This window comes from Mycteria americana, unplaced genomic scaffold (genome assembly GCF_035582795.1).
Source record: "Mycteria americana isolate JAX WOST 10 ecotype Jacksonville Zoo and Gardens unplaced genomic scaffold, USCA_MyAme_1.0 Scaffold_39, whole genome shotgun sequence".
NCBI classification, from domain to species: domain Eukaryota; kingdom Metazoa; phylum Chordata; class Aves; order Ciconiiformes; family Ciconiidae; genus Mycteria; species Mycteria americana.
The window spans coordinates 1,581,472-1,596,916 of NW_027445626.1; the positions used below are offsets into that span (position 1 = coordinate 1,581,472).

The 15,445-nt window shown below is 58.2% G+C and overlaps 1 protein-coding gene and 1 non-coding gene across 2 annotated transcripts; one reads left to right on the forward strand and one right to left on the reverse strand.

Moving 5' to 3' along the window:
• Positions 1-5,775: 5,775 nt before the first annotated feature.
• LOC142403614 (scavenger receptor cysteine-rich type 1 protein M130-like) lies at positions 5,776-15,098 on the reverse strand. Its single transcript, XM_075489853.1, has 5 exons — positions 15,040-15,098; positions 14,869-14,954; positions 12,010-12,324; positions 11,344-11,658; positions 5,776-5,861 (listed from the first exon to the last, which is right to left on the reverse strand). Exons 1-5 carry the CDS (start codon positions 15,096-15,098, stop codon positions 5,776-5,778), a joined length of 861 nt encoding a protein of 286 aa, XP_075345968.1.
• On the forward strand, positions 6,744-6,815 carry TRNAA-CGC (transfer RNA alanine (anticodon CGC)). The gene has a single exon. It is a non-coding gene; the product is annotated as a tRNA-Ala (tRNA).
• Positions 15,099-15,445: the final 347 nt, after the last annotated feature.

Below are 15,445 nucleotides of genomic sequence, written 5' to 3' on the forward strand. Positions count from 1 at the left end.
GGTGAGCTCATGGGACATGACTGAGCACATCCAGCCCCAGCAGCGGGCTTTCCCCATTTCCTCGGCGGATGCATGTGCACAAGATGGAAATGTTTCCATCATGCTTGATTTGCGCAAGGGCCCTGACATACTCCCACAACACACTTATTCCACTTCCACCCACACACATCAACTCCTTCCCACTTCCAGGCTCAAATCGTGGTTGCAAGAATTTGCTGCACTTCAGAAAAGGCCTGGAGCTTCGTGGATCTTCCTAGTGCTGATGGCAATCTTCCTGGCTCCCTCCAGATCTGATGGGGAGACTTCCTTCCTGTAAGAAGGGCTTTATGACAAACTTTTATGAAGTGTTTGTCTTTCTGTGATTCTGATGTGTGGACAGAGTAGACACAGAAAAGAAAGATGTGCACCAAAATGGATGCTGAGTGAAGTGCCAGTAAGAACCAGGTGAGATACCCCCATGGCTGTGGCTTCCTGGCAAAAAGTGTGTCCCGAGAAGGCATCCAAGCTCTGCCACTGTGGAGTGGGGAATCAGCAGTGTCCATGCCAGCTGGGGATGCAACCAGTGACTTTTCAAAGACCACCCTTCATCTGAACTGCTTTAGAGTTGTCCTTGAGGATGGGGTATGATGGCTTACATTGCAACTACTGATTGAACTGGCATTGCCCAGAGTGGCTATCACAGATGCAAACTGCTATGTTGCAGCTATTGAGATTTAGGCAGAGTCATGTTGGCGGGTTGTTTGTAGGTTGCTTTGTGTTGCTTTTTCTTCTTTTTTAGATACTGATCGTCTTAGGGAAATCACCCAAGCACCTGAAGGATTGTTGAAGGTTTACTGCCAGAAGCCCCAGCCAATGTGCATCTCAAGAAATGAGATGCCAGAGGCCAAGGGGGGGAGGATGGTTTGGGCACTGTCCTGGGATGTGGGAAACGGAAACGTGCTCCCCTCTCCCTGACACCTTGCCCCCAGTGAGGGCTGTGAGGAACTCTGCCAACTAGAGTTCCTCTGAAGTCACAGGGGTGTCAGGTAACCTACATCTAACTGCAGCCAATGTGGTCCTGACAGCTCAGCATTGGATTTTCCATTTGAGCCCAAGGAGTAGTTTCTTTTTGAACTAGAGAGGAGTAGTTTCTTTTTGAACCAAAGGTGGCCAATGGACCACCGTTAGTGCGATGGCACGTGGAGGAGGAGGAGGTGAGGTAGGAGGCAAGAGGAGGCAAGAGCAGAAATCTGGAGGAGGTGTAGGAGAAGGCACCAGGAGACAATAAGAGGAAAGAGGAGGCAAGAAGAGGAGGAAGCAACAGGATGCAACAGTAGGAGGAAAAAGGAAGAGGAGGCAAGAGGGGAAAAAAGGGAGCTCAGGAGGCAACAGGAGGCAAAAAAAGGAGCAGGAGGAGGAGGAGAATGCACCAAGAGGCAAAAGGAGGCCGCAGGGGGAGGAGGAGGCAACAGGAGTCGCCTCTTGTTTCCTTGTCCTCCTTTTGCCTCCTGTTGCCTCCTCCTCCTCCTCTTGCCTCATATTGTCTCCTCCTTCTGGTACCTCCTGTTGCTTCCTCCTGCTCCTCCTCCTCCTCAACCCCCTGTGCCTCCTCTTCCTCCTTCTGTTGCCTTCCCTTGCCTCCTCTTGCCTTCTTTTCCGCATCCTGTTCCTATTGCCTTTTCTTGTCCCAATGTTGCATCCTAGGCCTCTTCTTCCTTTTGGCTCCTCATGCCTCCTGTTCCCTCCTCCTCCTCTCCTCCTCTTCCTCCTCCTTTTCTTCCTCCTCCACCTCCTCCTCCTCCTCCTTCTCTTCTCCTCCTCTTCCTTTTCCCCTTCCTCCTCTTACGCTTCCTTCTCTTACTGTTGCCTCCTCTTGCCTCTTCTTGCCTCCTCCTCCTTCTCTTCCTCCTCTTGTGGCCTCCTGTTGCCCCACCATCCTGTTGCCCCTACTGCCTCCTCCTTCTCCTGCTCTTCTTGCCTTTTCCTCCTCATCATCCATTTCCTCTTGCCTCCTCTTTCCTCCCCTTCTTCCTCCTCCTCTTCCCTGCTCTGCCTCCTTTTACCTCCCTCTCTTTCTCCTGATGGTGCATCCTGTTGCCTCCAGCAGACTCCTTTTCCTCCTCTTGCTCTTACCTCTTGTTCCTCATTGTTGCCTCCTCCTCTCCTCCACCTCCTTCTCCTCCACATACTCCTCCTCATCCTGTTGTCTCCTCTTGCCACTTGCTTTGACCTTTCCTAATTCTCCTCCTCCTCCTCTTCTTCCTGCTCTGCCTAGTACCTTCTTTGTCTTCCTCCTCCTTTTGCCTACTGTTCCTTCCTCCTTCTTTTCCTCCTCTTCTTGCTTCCTTCTGTTGCCTCTACTTGCCTCCTCCTTTTGTTGCCTCCTCCTGCTGTGTCCTCCTGTTACCACCTGTTGCCTCCTCCTTCCCTTCCTTCTCCTCTTCCTATTGCCTCCTCCCACTCCTTTTGCCTTCTGTTGCCTCCTCTTCCTCCTCTTGCCTCCTGTTTCCATTTGTTGCCTCCTTCTCTCCTGCTCCTGGTGCCTCCTCTTGCCTCTTCCTCCTCCTCCTCCTCTTGCCTTCTCCTATTCTCTCCATCTCCTTCTCCTCCTGCTTTTCCCTCCTCTTTTGTCCTCTTGACACCTCCTCTTCCTCCTGTTGCCTTCTGTTTCCTTTTCCTCCTCCTGTTGCATCTGGGGACCTTCTCTTTTTCCTCCTTGTCCTCTTGTCTCAAGTGCCCGCCTCTTGCCTCCTTTTGCTTCCACCTCCTCCTCTTAACTCCATTGGCCTCCTGTTGCGTCTTCCTCCTCCTCCTCTTTCCTCCTCTTGTGTCCTTTACGTCCTGCTATGTCCATCTCCATTTCCCTCCTCTTGCCTCCTTTTGCCTGCTCTTGCCTCTTATTGCCTCATTCTCCATTTGTGTCCCATTGCCTCCTCTTCCTGTTGACTCCTCCTCCTCCTCCTTTGCTTGTGGCCTCCTGTTGACTCCTCCTCCTCCTGGTGCCTCCTCTTGCCTCCTCCTCTTTTTAATCCTGTTGCTTCTGTTGCATCCTTGTCCTCCTCTTGCCTCCTCCTTCTTCTGCTGCCTCCTCTTGCCTCTTTCTTCTTTTGGAAGAGGCTGAGGTACTGAATGCCTTCTTCACCTCCTCTTTTACTAGCAAGACCAGCCTTCAGGAATACCAGGTGCCAGAGATGAGGGGGGCAAGTCTGGAGCCAGGCAGACATAGCCCTGCTGGAAGAGGATCAGGTCAGGGAATTCTTACGCAAACTGGACATACAGAAGTCCACGGGCCCTGATGGGATGCACCCATGAGTGCTGAGGGAGCTGGCAGATGGCATTGCGAGGACACTCCCAAGAATCTTTTACCGAGCATTGAGATGGGGATGTGCCCGAAGACTGGAAGAAATCAAATGTCACTGCTATTTTCAAGAAGGGCAAGAAGAGGACCTGGGGAACTAGAGGCCAGTCAGCCTCTCCTCGAGCCCTGGGAAGGTGATAGAGCAGCTAATCGTGGGAAATATTTCCAGGTACATTGTGCTGGTTTTGGCTGGGACGGAGTTAATTTTCTGCATAGCAGCCCGTATGGTGCCATGTTTGGGATTTGTGACCAACGCAGTGTTTATAATACACCAGTGTTGTAGCTATTTGCGGAAGAGTGCTTTCACAGCATCAAGGCCTTCTCTCTTGCTCTCTCTTCCTCCCCAGCAACTAGGCTGGATCTCTTGATGAGGGAGGACCAGGGGTCGTCATTTAGCAAGGCAAAGTTTTACACAGTGCACTGGTGTCCATGTCCAGGTTTTGGTAGGAAGGAGGCTGCACGTGTGACCTCTGTGAGAGAAGACCAAGGGCTGCCTCCATGCCAGACAGGGCTGGGTCCAGACAGCTCCAAAATAGACCCACCGCTGGCCAAAACTGAGCCCAGCAACAAAGCTGGTGGAACTGGTGTGAAAATGTGTTTAAGAAGGGGAAAAATTGCCAGACTGGGATAGGAGTTAGGGGGAAAAAAAAGTGTGAGAAACAGCCCTGCAAACACCACGGTCGGGGAAGAAGGAGGAGAACCACCCCCTTGGTGGTCCAGGCACCAGAGCAGATATTCCCCTGCAGCCCATGGAGAATACCACAGCACAGCAGGTATTTTCCTGCAGCCTATGGAGAAGACCATGGTGGAGAATGTAAGCCCTGCAGTCCGTGGAGGACACAATGCTGGAGAAGTTGGGTAATTCCTGAAAGAACTGTGGCCTGTGGGGAGCCCCCAGTGGAGCAGGTTCATCTTGAAGGACTGCAGCCTGTAGTAGGGACCCCATGGGAAAAGTGTTAGAAGGAAGGAGCAGCAGGCAGGAAGTGTTCTGGACTGACCACAACCCCCATTCCCCATGGCCTAACGCTGCTCAGAGGGGAGGAGGTAGAAGAGTTGGGAATAAAGGAGTGAAGCTGAGCTGGGGAAAAAAGGGTGGGGAGGAGGCCTTCCATGGGGAAGGAGATAAGGTCTTCCAACAGCCCCACACTTCTTCCACCCTCAGCCGTTGCAGTTACAAGTGCCTGGCCGGCCCACCTGCTTTGCCACTGTCACGTTTGGACTGAAGTCCCACACAGATTTTGGCATGCCTAGTGTAAGCTGGCCTCCACCCAAATCTGGAGCCCACCTGGCCATGGAGGCAGGGAGAGGACAGGTCCCTCTGCCCAGGGCCAGGAACAGCTCTTCCCTGAGACCCTCCCCAAGGAATGCTCCTCATGTGTGTCAGCCTGTGGCCTGGCAGGGATGGAATTGGGACAAGGGCTGCTGGGGCAGGGCTGAAGTACCGCAGCTGGCAGAGCATTAGACTGAACATCTAAAGGTCCTTGGTTCAACCCTGGGCTGATACAGTGGTATCCTTGCTCAGTTTTTTGCAGAGCCTGCCTGCTTCTTCCAGCCTACCCTGTCCTCCTTGCTCCTTCTCCTCTTGCCAGAGCACTGCCCCTGCACTGTAGCTGCAGATCTGCAGGTTAGAAGGAGCCTTCCTCTTGCTACAAAAGTCCCCAGCCTTCCCCTCAACAGGACTCTCCATTCAGTGCTTCTTTGGGGTGCTCTCCATCTGTCCCTCCTTCCCTGCTCCACAGCAATTGGCACCTTTCCTTTGTGGGGTCTCTGCAAAGACCTTGTCTCTCTCCTCCTTGTCATTCTTGATGGTGCACAGACTGCTCCCATCCTCACACACATCGTGCACCTGGACCACAGCTTGCAGACCAGAGCATACTGCCCATGGGGGAGGCCACTGTCCCCCCAGTCCCAAGGAGAGGCACTCCCTGAGCTGAGGCCTGAATGGCAGCACCCTCCCTCCAGAGGTCTGTCACAGCGAGACCTCTGATGTGTCAAGGACAGCTGGCAAAGCCGTGCCCAAATAGACTCACCCACCAGACTGCACTGGCTAGAGCAGCTGCAGCCCCTCACAGCCATCAGTCCCTGCACAGAGGAAGAAAGACCTGCTCATGAGCTCCAACAAGCTGCTGGGCTCCCCTCTTGCAACCTCTTGCTGCTACAGAGCCCTGCTCGCCCCTCAGGAACACAGTGACAGCTGTGACCCAGCACATCTCCCTCTGTCTCCAGCCTCAGCCTCTCCCCAGTCAGGGCAAGGAATGGCACATACTGGACTACAGTCGCACAGCAACGTGCATGTTCTAACCCTGTGCAGTTCTGCTGCATAGTAGCTGGCTCCTTAGGGATGCACGTGCAGAAAAGTTCGGCTTTTGTTGTGACTGAGCGCATGTGAGAGGTGGTGAGAGGGAGAGACTGTCTGTCCAAGCACAGTTACTGTCTTGTCAGCTTTGAGCACGAGCTTGAACATGCTTGGCCGCATAGGTAGTGCCTGCAGGATAATCACTGCTCCAGAAGAGTCCTTCTAGGCCTTTGTTGAGCAAGAACGGGAGAGTCATTGCTGAGGATGGGTTTTGGGGTCATGTGTTCAAAGCAGAAGATGTGAGCAGTCCATCCCCTTAACTCCACTCAACCACTCCAGAAATTCACAGGCACTGTGGTCTGCTTTTGATTCCCCCAAACCCTCTCTGCCAGGCAGGGGCTCAGCAGAGAAAAAATCTATGGTATGGAATTGGGCAACACAATTGTCAAAGCTGTGCCACCATGAGGACACCATCCCTGCATGTGGTCAAAGCATCAGCCTTTGAGTTACCAGCTGAACACACTCACCCACCCTGCCACAGAGACCCCAGCCAGGGCTGTCCCAGGGCACTGCTTTGCTGCCAGGACAGTCATCAGTGCTGAAGGAATGGGAAGGTCCCTGAGCCCAACCCACATGCCCAGCCCCATGGAGATGGAAGCCTGCTCTTCAAGTCACCTCCAGGGATGCTGGGGAACAGAGGGCTGCAGGGGGAGGCCTGGAGCCTGGAGGAGCGGGTATAAGATTTCTGCCACCACGTCCCCTCCACAGCATGTCCTGGGATGCCACCGGAGCCTGCGGGCACTTCACCCCAGGCAGGGCATTTCCCTCACCCTGTTGCACTGCTCCTGCTGTGGAGTTGGGGACAGATGTGGCACAGAGGGGTGTTGCCCTGGGTGGCAGAGGAGGCTCAGGGGAAGGGGTTTTCTCCTCTCCATCGACCCATCCCGCAGTGGGCCAGAGCGTGGGAGCAGCACCTGCAGCAAGAGCCTCCTTCTGCCCCATTGCCCTGCAGAGGCGTTGAGGGTCCCTGGGCACACAGGGGACAACAGGACAGTGCTCATCAAGGACACAACACGGGAGGAGAGTGTCTCTCCTGCTGGCAGGTGTCAAGGGGATGTAGCTCAGTGGCAGAGTGCCTGCTTCGCATGTGGGAGGTCCTGGGTTCAATCCCCAGCATCTCCAGGGGTGCTTTTGCCCTGACTCCCCAGCTTCAGGCAGGCTCGGGCTGGAGCCCATGGAACAGCCCCTGGAGACTGGCGTCCTGGCAGAGCATGAGGAGAGGGAATCTCAGCCCGTGTGTCCCAGAAAGTGGCTCTGCACCCTGTGCTGGGGCAGTGGGGAGCAGAGCTGCATCCTCACCATTGTGGGAGGTAATCCGTGGGCCATGATCCCGCCTGGGGATGGCTGGGGTGTTTTGGGGTGAGCAGCAGGATTATTCCCCAGGGACCATGGGCTCTCGCAGCCCCACAGCCTGACCCCAAGCCTGCTGTCCCTGAGATGTGCCCCTTGCCTACCACTGTGTCATCGTTCTCTGCTCCCCCTCATCAGCCTCAGGGAGGTGACCCAACACCTGGGCAGGCCCAGCTCTGGGTCAAAGCCCTCAGAGACTTTTAATAAGAACCAATATGGACGCACAGTGTAAAAGCGGGAATAAAAATAGAGGAAACTGCAGGCGGTTTCTGCTGCCCGTGGTAAAGGGAGATGTTTCCCTGGTGCTCACAGCTCTCCCAGCTGCACAGAGCTCTCCTCCCTCCTGGCTGCACCCAGCTGCACAGCAGGGATGGGCTCTCCTGGCCTGGGGCTCAGGGACTGTTGTGCACCAAGCTGCGGTGTCACAGCCTTTGTGTCCTCATGGGGATGTGCCACAGACACCTCTTCAGCATCATCATAGCCCATGCTACCCAGGGACAGGGACAAGGTGTCTCCTTCAGCTCCAGGGACCCCAGCACTTCTCCGGGAGCGCAGGCTGCCCCCTGCAAGCAGCAAGGCAGGACAGTGCAGTTGGCCCATGGGGTCTGTACATCACCTTCCTCCCTGCTCCTCACCACATTTGGCTCCTTCTCCCACCCACAGTCCCTCCAAGGAAAACTCCCGCAGCAGGTTCCCTCTCCCCAGGAGGTTTGGGTGTCAGGACCATAGCGACAGGGGTGGCACCAGGGATGGCACCCCAGGAACCAGCAGCGCTATCTTTCCCTCTCACCTCCGAGTGCATCCCTGGAGCCTGCTCCCTCCTCTGGCACCCTGGGCATTTCCCAAGCTCCCTGCTCAGGAGCAGCACCCTCCCCAAAGTCAGGAACCTCCTTGACATCATCATAGCCATCTGCTGGGTCGCCTCCAGGCACAACAAGAACATCTGAAAGGAGAGGGGAGGTGCTGACAGTGAGAAGATATGTCCTGCAGAGCAGAGGACAGGACGATGCACATGGAAACACAGGGTTGAGACTCTGGTGTTGGCAGCACCACAGGAGACCCCCATGTCCTCCCCATCTCTGATGGTGACACTCCGTGACACCTCTGTCCATCACATGTCTACAGGGAGACCAACACCTTCCTGTCTCCATTACCTGGTGCTGATCTCAGACCATCCTCCTCCTCGGTGTCCCCAGGGTAGGGCTGCAGCTGGCTCAGGGACTCCTCTGCATAGGAGCCTGGAGAGATGCACAGCAGGTGGTATGGAGTGAGCCCCACTGACCTGTCTCATGGTCAGCGCTGCTGGGGAAGGGGGACCCAAAGAGCTGGGGCTGCATGAGGAGGAGGGTGGGGAATTTAACCAGCTCCCCCAGGACAAACACTGTCTCAAAGGTGCTCCCAGAGCTGCCCTAGGACAGCCCTTTCCCTCACTCCTCAGGTGTCACATGGGGTGCAGGGGCAGGAAGAGGGGGGCTGTGCAGCTGGGACGGGCAAAGATGGTGGGGAGAAAGCTCCTCTCCTGGACCCACACCCTGGATGCTCCCCCACAGACAACACGGCCCCAGCGCTGCAGGGACCACAGTGTGGGGGCTTCAAGGGATCACCTCTGGGTTGGGCACAGGGGAAAGGGTCCTGCTGATGTGCATCCAGGGAGGACCCACACCCACCTGAGCGACCAAACCTCGCCTGCTTCTCCCACACTGGGCTGTAACCGATCTCCTCGTACACGGCCTCGGGAAAGAGCTCCTGAGCTCTCCTGGAGCCTGGGGACAGAGGCAGGGCTGGCCCAGGGAGAGGCAGAGGGGTGATGGGATCCCACTGTGCTCCCCAGACCTGTTGCTTGGGCCAGCCCAGGACTGGTCTGACAGCACAGACCCACTGCACTGTCCAGGCATGGCTGCAACACCCCCAGTGAGGGCAACGTTGCTGTGGAGATCATCTGGGGCAGCATCACCCTCGCATCATCCTTTCAGAGACAGCGCTCATGGTCCTCTGGCCCCTGGGACATGCACCCCTTGTCTGACCCTGCAGCAGCTCCCATGTTTCCTCTCCACCTGGAGCTGCTCCCTATCTGCCCCATGGCTGTACAGCAGGGCCCGTGCCCTGCCATGGGGTGGGCAGGGCTGGGCAGAGGGACAGGCTGAGGGTCTCACACCACGGAGATGGACCCTACTGCCCCACACGCCTCCTGTCATCTCTGTTGCCCCAGAGCCCCTTCCAGCACTACCCAGAGCACTGCCAGCCTTGGCCGTCCCCAGTCTGCCATTTCTCTCCTTGCCCCAGTGCTAGCACCCCATGCCTCTGGGCTCTCTCTAACCCTTGCTGCTGGTGCCCCATGGCCAGGCAGTCAATGGGGCGGTGCATGGAACAGGTGGCAGCACACAGTCTCATCCCCTCCAGCTCTGCCTGTGCCCCTCACTGACACCCCACAGCCCTTGCAGGAGGCATCTCCCCCTGGGACTGCTGTGGAAGGACCCACCTCTGCGTCCTGCCCTGGCCCTTAGCACTTGCCCAGCCAGGAGGGCCAGGAGCAGGCAGAGGAGGGCCCCCAGGATGATGCAGATAATGACGGGCACAGAGATTCTCCCACTGTTGGTCAAACGGCCCCAAGTGGGACCTGTATGGGCAAGAACATGGAAGGGGCAGCACCAGGCGTGGGAGAGGAGGGGGCAGCACCAGCCCTGACTCCCATCACACAAGGCAGCAGGGGGTAGAGGGTCCCAGGGGGGACTGATGGGCAAGCTTCCACCCTGCTGAATACATTCCAACCCTCCCCAACTCCACCACCACCACCCCAGTGCCTCCTCCTGGGAGTTTCACAGCTCAGCAAGGAGCCCCTTCCATCCAGCTGTGGGTCACAGCCTGGCCCCAGGGATACCCAGCCTCAGGCAAGAGGACCAGTTACCTGCTCGGGTTGGGGATGCTGCTGTCCTGGGTGGAGCTGCAGAGGAGGAAAAGGAGAGCTGGCTGAGAGGGTGGGTGTGCAGGTATCGGGGAGCCTCCTTCCCAACAGACCGCTTGTGTGTCTGTAGATGTCTGTCACACATCCCAGCCAAATTGCCCCTGCAGTAGTGCTAGAAAGCGAGGCCTGGATAGGGCCCAGGGCCTCTGCTCTGGGTGGCAGGCAGCCCAACTGGGATAGGCAGCCCAGGGAATAGCCCTGGGGCTGGAGAACCCCATGGGTAGTGCCCAGAGGACACCCAGTTCCACCGAGGCTGCTCCCTGCCTGGCACCAGGCTCCTGCACTCTGCAGGAACGCTCTTGCTCTTGGGAGGTCAGGGGCCATGCCAGGACCAAGGGGGCAAAACACCTTCCCCAGATCCCTGCCAATACTCCAGCAAGGGGTCCCAGCCCTGCCGCTCACCTGAGCAGCGCACGGCAGCGTCTTCCTTATGCCGGCAAGCACCACCATCCCCGGGCCGGGCCCAGCAGTCCTGCAGGGATGGCTCTGTCCCCCGGCACTCCACCTGCTCCAGCCAGATGGGGCCTTGCCCCATCCCAAATGCAGCCTCATTCAGGGCAGACACCGCAGGACCACAGCCCAGCTGCCTGCACGCCACCTCGGCATCCCGCATGTCCCAGGAGTCGTCGCACACCGTCCCCCACGAGCCACGGTGCCACACCTCCACTCTGCCCGAGCACCCGCCCTCGCCTCCCACGGCACGAATCTTCTCCCTGTCTGGAGAAGGCAAAGACCTCCCATGGCACTGAGACAGCAGGCAGAGCCCTGCCAGACAAGAAGGGTACACAGAGGAGCAGCTCAATACCTGTGCAGCTCGTGGAGTTGGGGCATGGGGCCAATGGCTCCAGGGACATTTCTGGGCGTTCCCCTGAAGAAAGAAACACTGAAGTGAAGGAGCTGCTGCGTGGCATGGTGCAGAAGAGAGAAAGGCTGAGCTCTGCTTGTGCCTCCCTGTACCATCTTGGTCATGGCAGCAACTGAAGCCCGGTCATTCAGGGGACACGCGCAGGACTGGGGGGACCCTGATTGCTCAGCCCCTAAAGTTCCCTAGTTCACAGAGCAGCAGTACTGTGTCTGTGGAGGGGAGGATCTTCTGAAGCCTGGCTGATCCCTTCTGAGACCTCCCCTGGAGATGCATCTGCCTCCCCCAGGTGCTGCTGGCAACCTGGGTGACAACTGCTGCTGGACTTGTGTGGCTTTGGTCACGTTTGTGCCACCAGCAGCAGAAGGGTCTGACATGGAAAAGAAAATCCCCTCCAAGCTCTTTCTCTGCATTTGGCTGTGCATAGAGGGGAGCAGGAGGTGGGGTGACACTGTGCCCGAGTGGCTCAGAGTTACCATCGCAGGTGATGTGGATCTCGTCTCGCAGGTCTTCACATGACTGTGGATCCCAGGGAGTGGAGGGACACTGCCAGAAGGAGCTGGTTTTCTCCCCACACTGCACATTATCCAGCCACGCAGGGCCAGACACCTGGCCATAGGGCAGGCGTCTTTCCAGGGATCCTCCATCCCCACAGCCCAGCTCCTTGCATGCCAGCGACACCGTGCTGAGAGTCATCGAGTTGGAGCAAATGGTCCCCCACGTCCCGTTGTAGAAAACCTGCAGGCGCCCAGAGCAGCCGTCGCTGTTCTGCAGCCTGAGGGCCAGGAACTCTGGGAGGAAAGGCAGGAAGGGGGAAGACGCTGGTGTGGGGCTGTGGGAGCCAGGACACCTCTGCACTCCCCAGGCCCTCAGCCAGGCAGGGGCAGGGCCAGCACGTGCCCCTTGCACCCGGGGGCAGAGAGAAGTCCCTGATGCACAGACACCCCTGCCCTTCCTGCTAACACTCGGGGACGGCTGAGCTCCCCAGGGACCCCCAGAGGGACTGAGGGTACCCGTGCATGGGTGTCCACAGGCTCATGCCGGGGCTCAGTGGCAGCCAGGGACAGCCTTGGCCATGCCTGGCCCTCCCCACGTCCTGGCATCCCCGGCAGCAGTCTCCCACCACAGCTGCCAGCACAGACCTGAGCAGATGACTCCCGCATCCTCTTTGTGCCCGCAGTCGTGCTGCCCCCAGGGCCTGGCAGGGCAGTCCCAGAGAGCAGCTTCGTCCCCAGAGCAGGTCACGCCATCCAGCCAGATCTGCCCAGAGCCTTCCCCAAACCGAGCAGAGCTGGCTGCCTCCACCGCCCCTCCACAGCCCAGCTGGTGGCAAACGACAGCAGCATCAGCCAGGTCCCAGTCGTCATCGCAGATGGTTCCCCAGCTGCCCTGGTAGTAGATCTCCACTCTCCCGGCGCAGCGCCCAGACCCGTTCACCAGACGGACCCGCCGGCTCCCTGCAGTGGGGAGAAACCCCAGTGGCTGCCAGGGGCTGGTTGCCCACCCATCATCTGGGGGGCCCATGCAGTGCCGCTCACCCCAGCAAATGACTCCCACGTCCTCTGCAACCCCTTCCGCCAGTGCACTCTCGGGCAGGGAGGTGTTGCAGAGGGTCAGCTTGGTCTCATTCCCTGTGCACCGGACCCCTCGCAGCCCTACGGGGCCCGTCCCTCGCTCAGGCTTTGGGGGGTTGTAGGCTGCCTCTGCCTGTCCGCACTGCAGCTGCCGGCACACCACGTTGGCCTCCTGCACGTCCCACTGGTCATCCAGGACTCTGCCCCACGTCCCGCGCTGCAAGATCTCCACTCGCCCGTCGCACCGGCTCCCTCCACCCACCAGCCGCAGGGATGAAAAGCCGGCTGAGCCTGGGGAGAGCAGAGATGCCACAGCCATCGGCAGCACTGGGGAGCATGGCACCCTTCAGGGAGGAGGGCAAGGGGGAATTTTCCAACCAAACAGGACAAGTCTGAGCCTTGTGCTGACAAGAGGAGAGGGCAAAGCCCGTGCCTGCTCTCCAGCTCACACCCAGCTCTGCTGCTGCTGGGGGCACCCAGGCAGCTCCTGCCTGGGTGATGGGATGAGGGTCTGCAGGGCTCTCCGTGGGGATGGCATGCGGTTGTCTGCAGCCAGAGGGATGGAGCAGAGCCCCGCAGCCCTGTCCTGGGCTCATCCCACAGGAGAAAAACACAGGAGCCCAGGCCTGGCAGTGGCGCAGGGGCCCAAGACGCTGCCCTGAGGGCAGGTGCCTGCCTCCATCCAGTCCTCAGCTCTCCCACAGCAGAGCGGTCAGCCTGAGCAGGCAAAGCCCTCCAGAAGGCTTCTGTGGATGCAAGGCTTTCTCCAGGGAGAAATTCAGCCTGGTACTGCCATGGGCCCCCTGCTTTGGGTGGCCATGTCACACACAAGGGGCAAAGGGATTCAATGCAGCATTTTCCCAGCACTCACCTGAGCAAATGACAGCAGCATTGTTCCCAAGGGAGCATGGTGAGGCCCCCAGGGTAATCACTGGGCACTGTCCCAGGTGGACTTCAGTCCCGTCACAGTGGAACGAGTCTCTCCAGACTGGTCCGAGTCCTCTCCCAAAATGCCCTCCTCCAGGAAGGGACTCGGCAAACCCGCAGTTGAGTTGACGACAGAGAACGTGGGCATCCGAGAGATCCCAGCGGGAGGCACAGAGGGTCCCCCAGGTCCCCAGCACCTGGACCTCCACCCTCCCCGCACACGCCGTGCTTCCGTTCACCAGCCTGAAGCCTGTGTACTCTGGGGAGAGAGGAGGAGGACTGAGGGTGGACTGGTGCTCTTGTACCCTCAGAAGCTGGCGGAGAGGCCAGAGGCACAGCATGCCTTTCTTCTCCCTCTGCACTATTTTCATGCTGCAGACAACCCATCAGCCCTCCTGTCCTCATGCCCCGCCCAGCACGGTCCTTGCTCTCTTCCCCGACCCCCACCACATCCCCGGTGTTCAACACCCCACCCTGGGTCCTTACGTGTGCAGGTGACAGCAGCGCTGTTCATGTGGGTGCAGGGCTGGTCCCTGCGGGACCCCCTGGGGCAGGAGTTCAGGAGGGATTCATTCCCCACACACTGCAGCTCTCCATCCCACATGGGACCCACCCCTTCTCCAAAGCGAGCTGCCCCAGCGACAGGCAGGGCCACCCCACACTGCAGCTCCCTGCAGACCACGTCAGCAGCTTTGGGACCAAAGTGGGAGTCACAGACAGTTTTCCACTGGTCCCCATCATGGATCTCCACACGTCCTGAGCAGTGGCTCTTCCCTTCTACCAGCCGGACAAAGCCTGGGAAAAACAAAACCACTGAGAGCTCTCTGGCAGTTAAATGCCCACGTTCCCACGTCACCTCCAAGCAAGCCATGGCCAAATGGCCCCTTGCACATCCCAGAGCAAGCTGTTGGGGGAGTGTTGGTGACACAAAGACATCCAGGCCCCCCTGCACCCCTTCTCTACACCATCACAGCACTCAAGGGTATGTGTCTATTGCAGACCCACAGCAGAGCCTGCAGACCATGTTGGCAAATTTGGGATCAAAGTGTGAGTGGCAGACAGTTTTCCAAGCGTCCCCGTCATGGAACACTGTACATCCTTAGTAGGGCTATTCCCTCTGACCAGCCAGACAGATTCTGGAGCAAACACAGACCCCTGAGAGTTCTGTCAACCCTCTGGCAGTCCCCTGATCATATCCCATCTGATCTCCACAGTGGTCAAAGGCAAAAAGCCCCATGACCATACCAGCTGCTCTCAGGGGGTACTGATGGCACAAAAACATTGTTCCCCCCCCGCTGCTCCTCAGACACCAGCACAGCCCTTGTGGGCTTGCTTCTATCCCAAACTCACAGCCACAGGAATCTCTCAGACAAACTGCTGCTACCCCAGAGACCTTGGGCTACCCAACGCTGGTCCCTGGGAACTGCAGCACCCAGAGAACTTGCAGTCCAGGGAAATGGTCCCAGGTGCTGTTGGCTGCTGCAGGCTGCTATGCCCCACCAAGCTCAGGGCCCAGAGTGAGGAACTCCTTGGTGCCACCCGAAATGCACCCTGTTCCAGGGGGGTCTTGGGCCGTTGGGGGGCTGCTGGTAGATGAGACATGTCACAGGGCAAAGGTACAGTTAGGCTGTACCTGTGGTCAGTGTCTATGCCAGCCTCCCGCTCTGGCACCTGCCGGGAAAGAGGTCCTCAGGCATGACCAGAGTGCACTGCTGGGCACGCATGTCCATGGCCAACAGCTGGGCAGAGGGCGGTGAGTGGACAGAAGAGCAACCCTGGGTTTACACGGGGTCTCAGTGCAAGGGCAGGTACAGAGGAGAGCCAGTAAAGTGCTGGAAAACCCAAAAGCGCAAGGCAGCCAGAGGCTGGGACAGACATGAGAGGCTGGGCAGCGAGGCAGCACTCCTGGACGGGCTTTTGTCCCCCTGGACACGCTCTTGTGGGGTGACCCTGGGGAAGGAATGAGGTGCCACGTGCCAGCCTGTTCCTCTGCCCAAGCCCAGCACTCCTCCTCTCCAAGCAGTACCTTTGCTTATGCCAAGGGACCCTTGCCTGCCAGGGGCACAACCCAAAATTC

Bases quoted from the DNA above. Each gene is read 5' to 3' on its own strand.
- LOC142403614 (XM_075489853.1), bottom strand. From the start codon at position 15,098: ATGGACATGCGTGCCCAGCAGTGCACTCTGGTCATGCCTGAGGACCTC. The intron at 14,955-15,039 runs GTGCCAGAGCGG...CTCATCTACCAG, and splicing joins GAGGACCTCTTTCCCGGCAG to CAGCCCCCCAACGGCCCAAG. The intron at 5,862-11,343 runs GTAACTCTGAGC...TGCTCAACAAAG, and splicing joins GATCCACATCACCTGCGATG to GCCTAGAAGGACTCTTCTGG.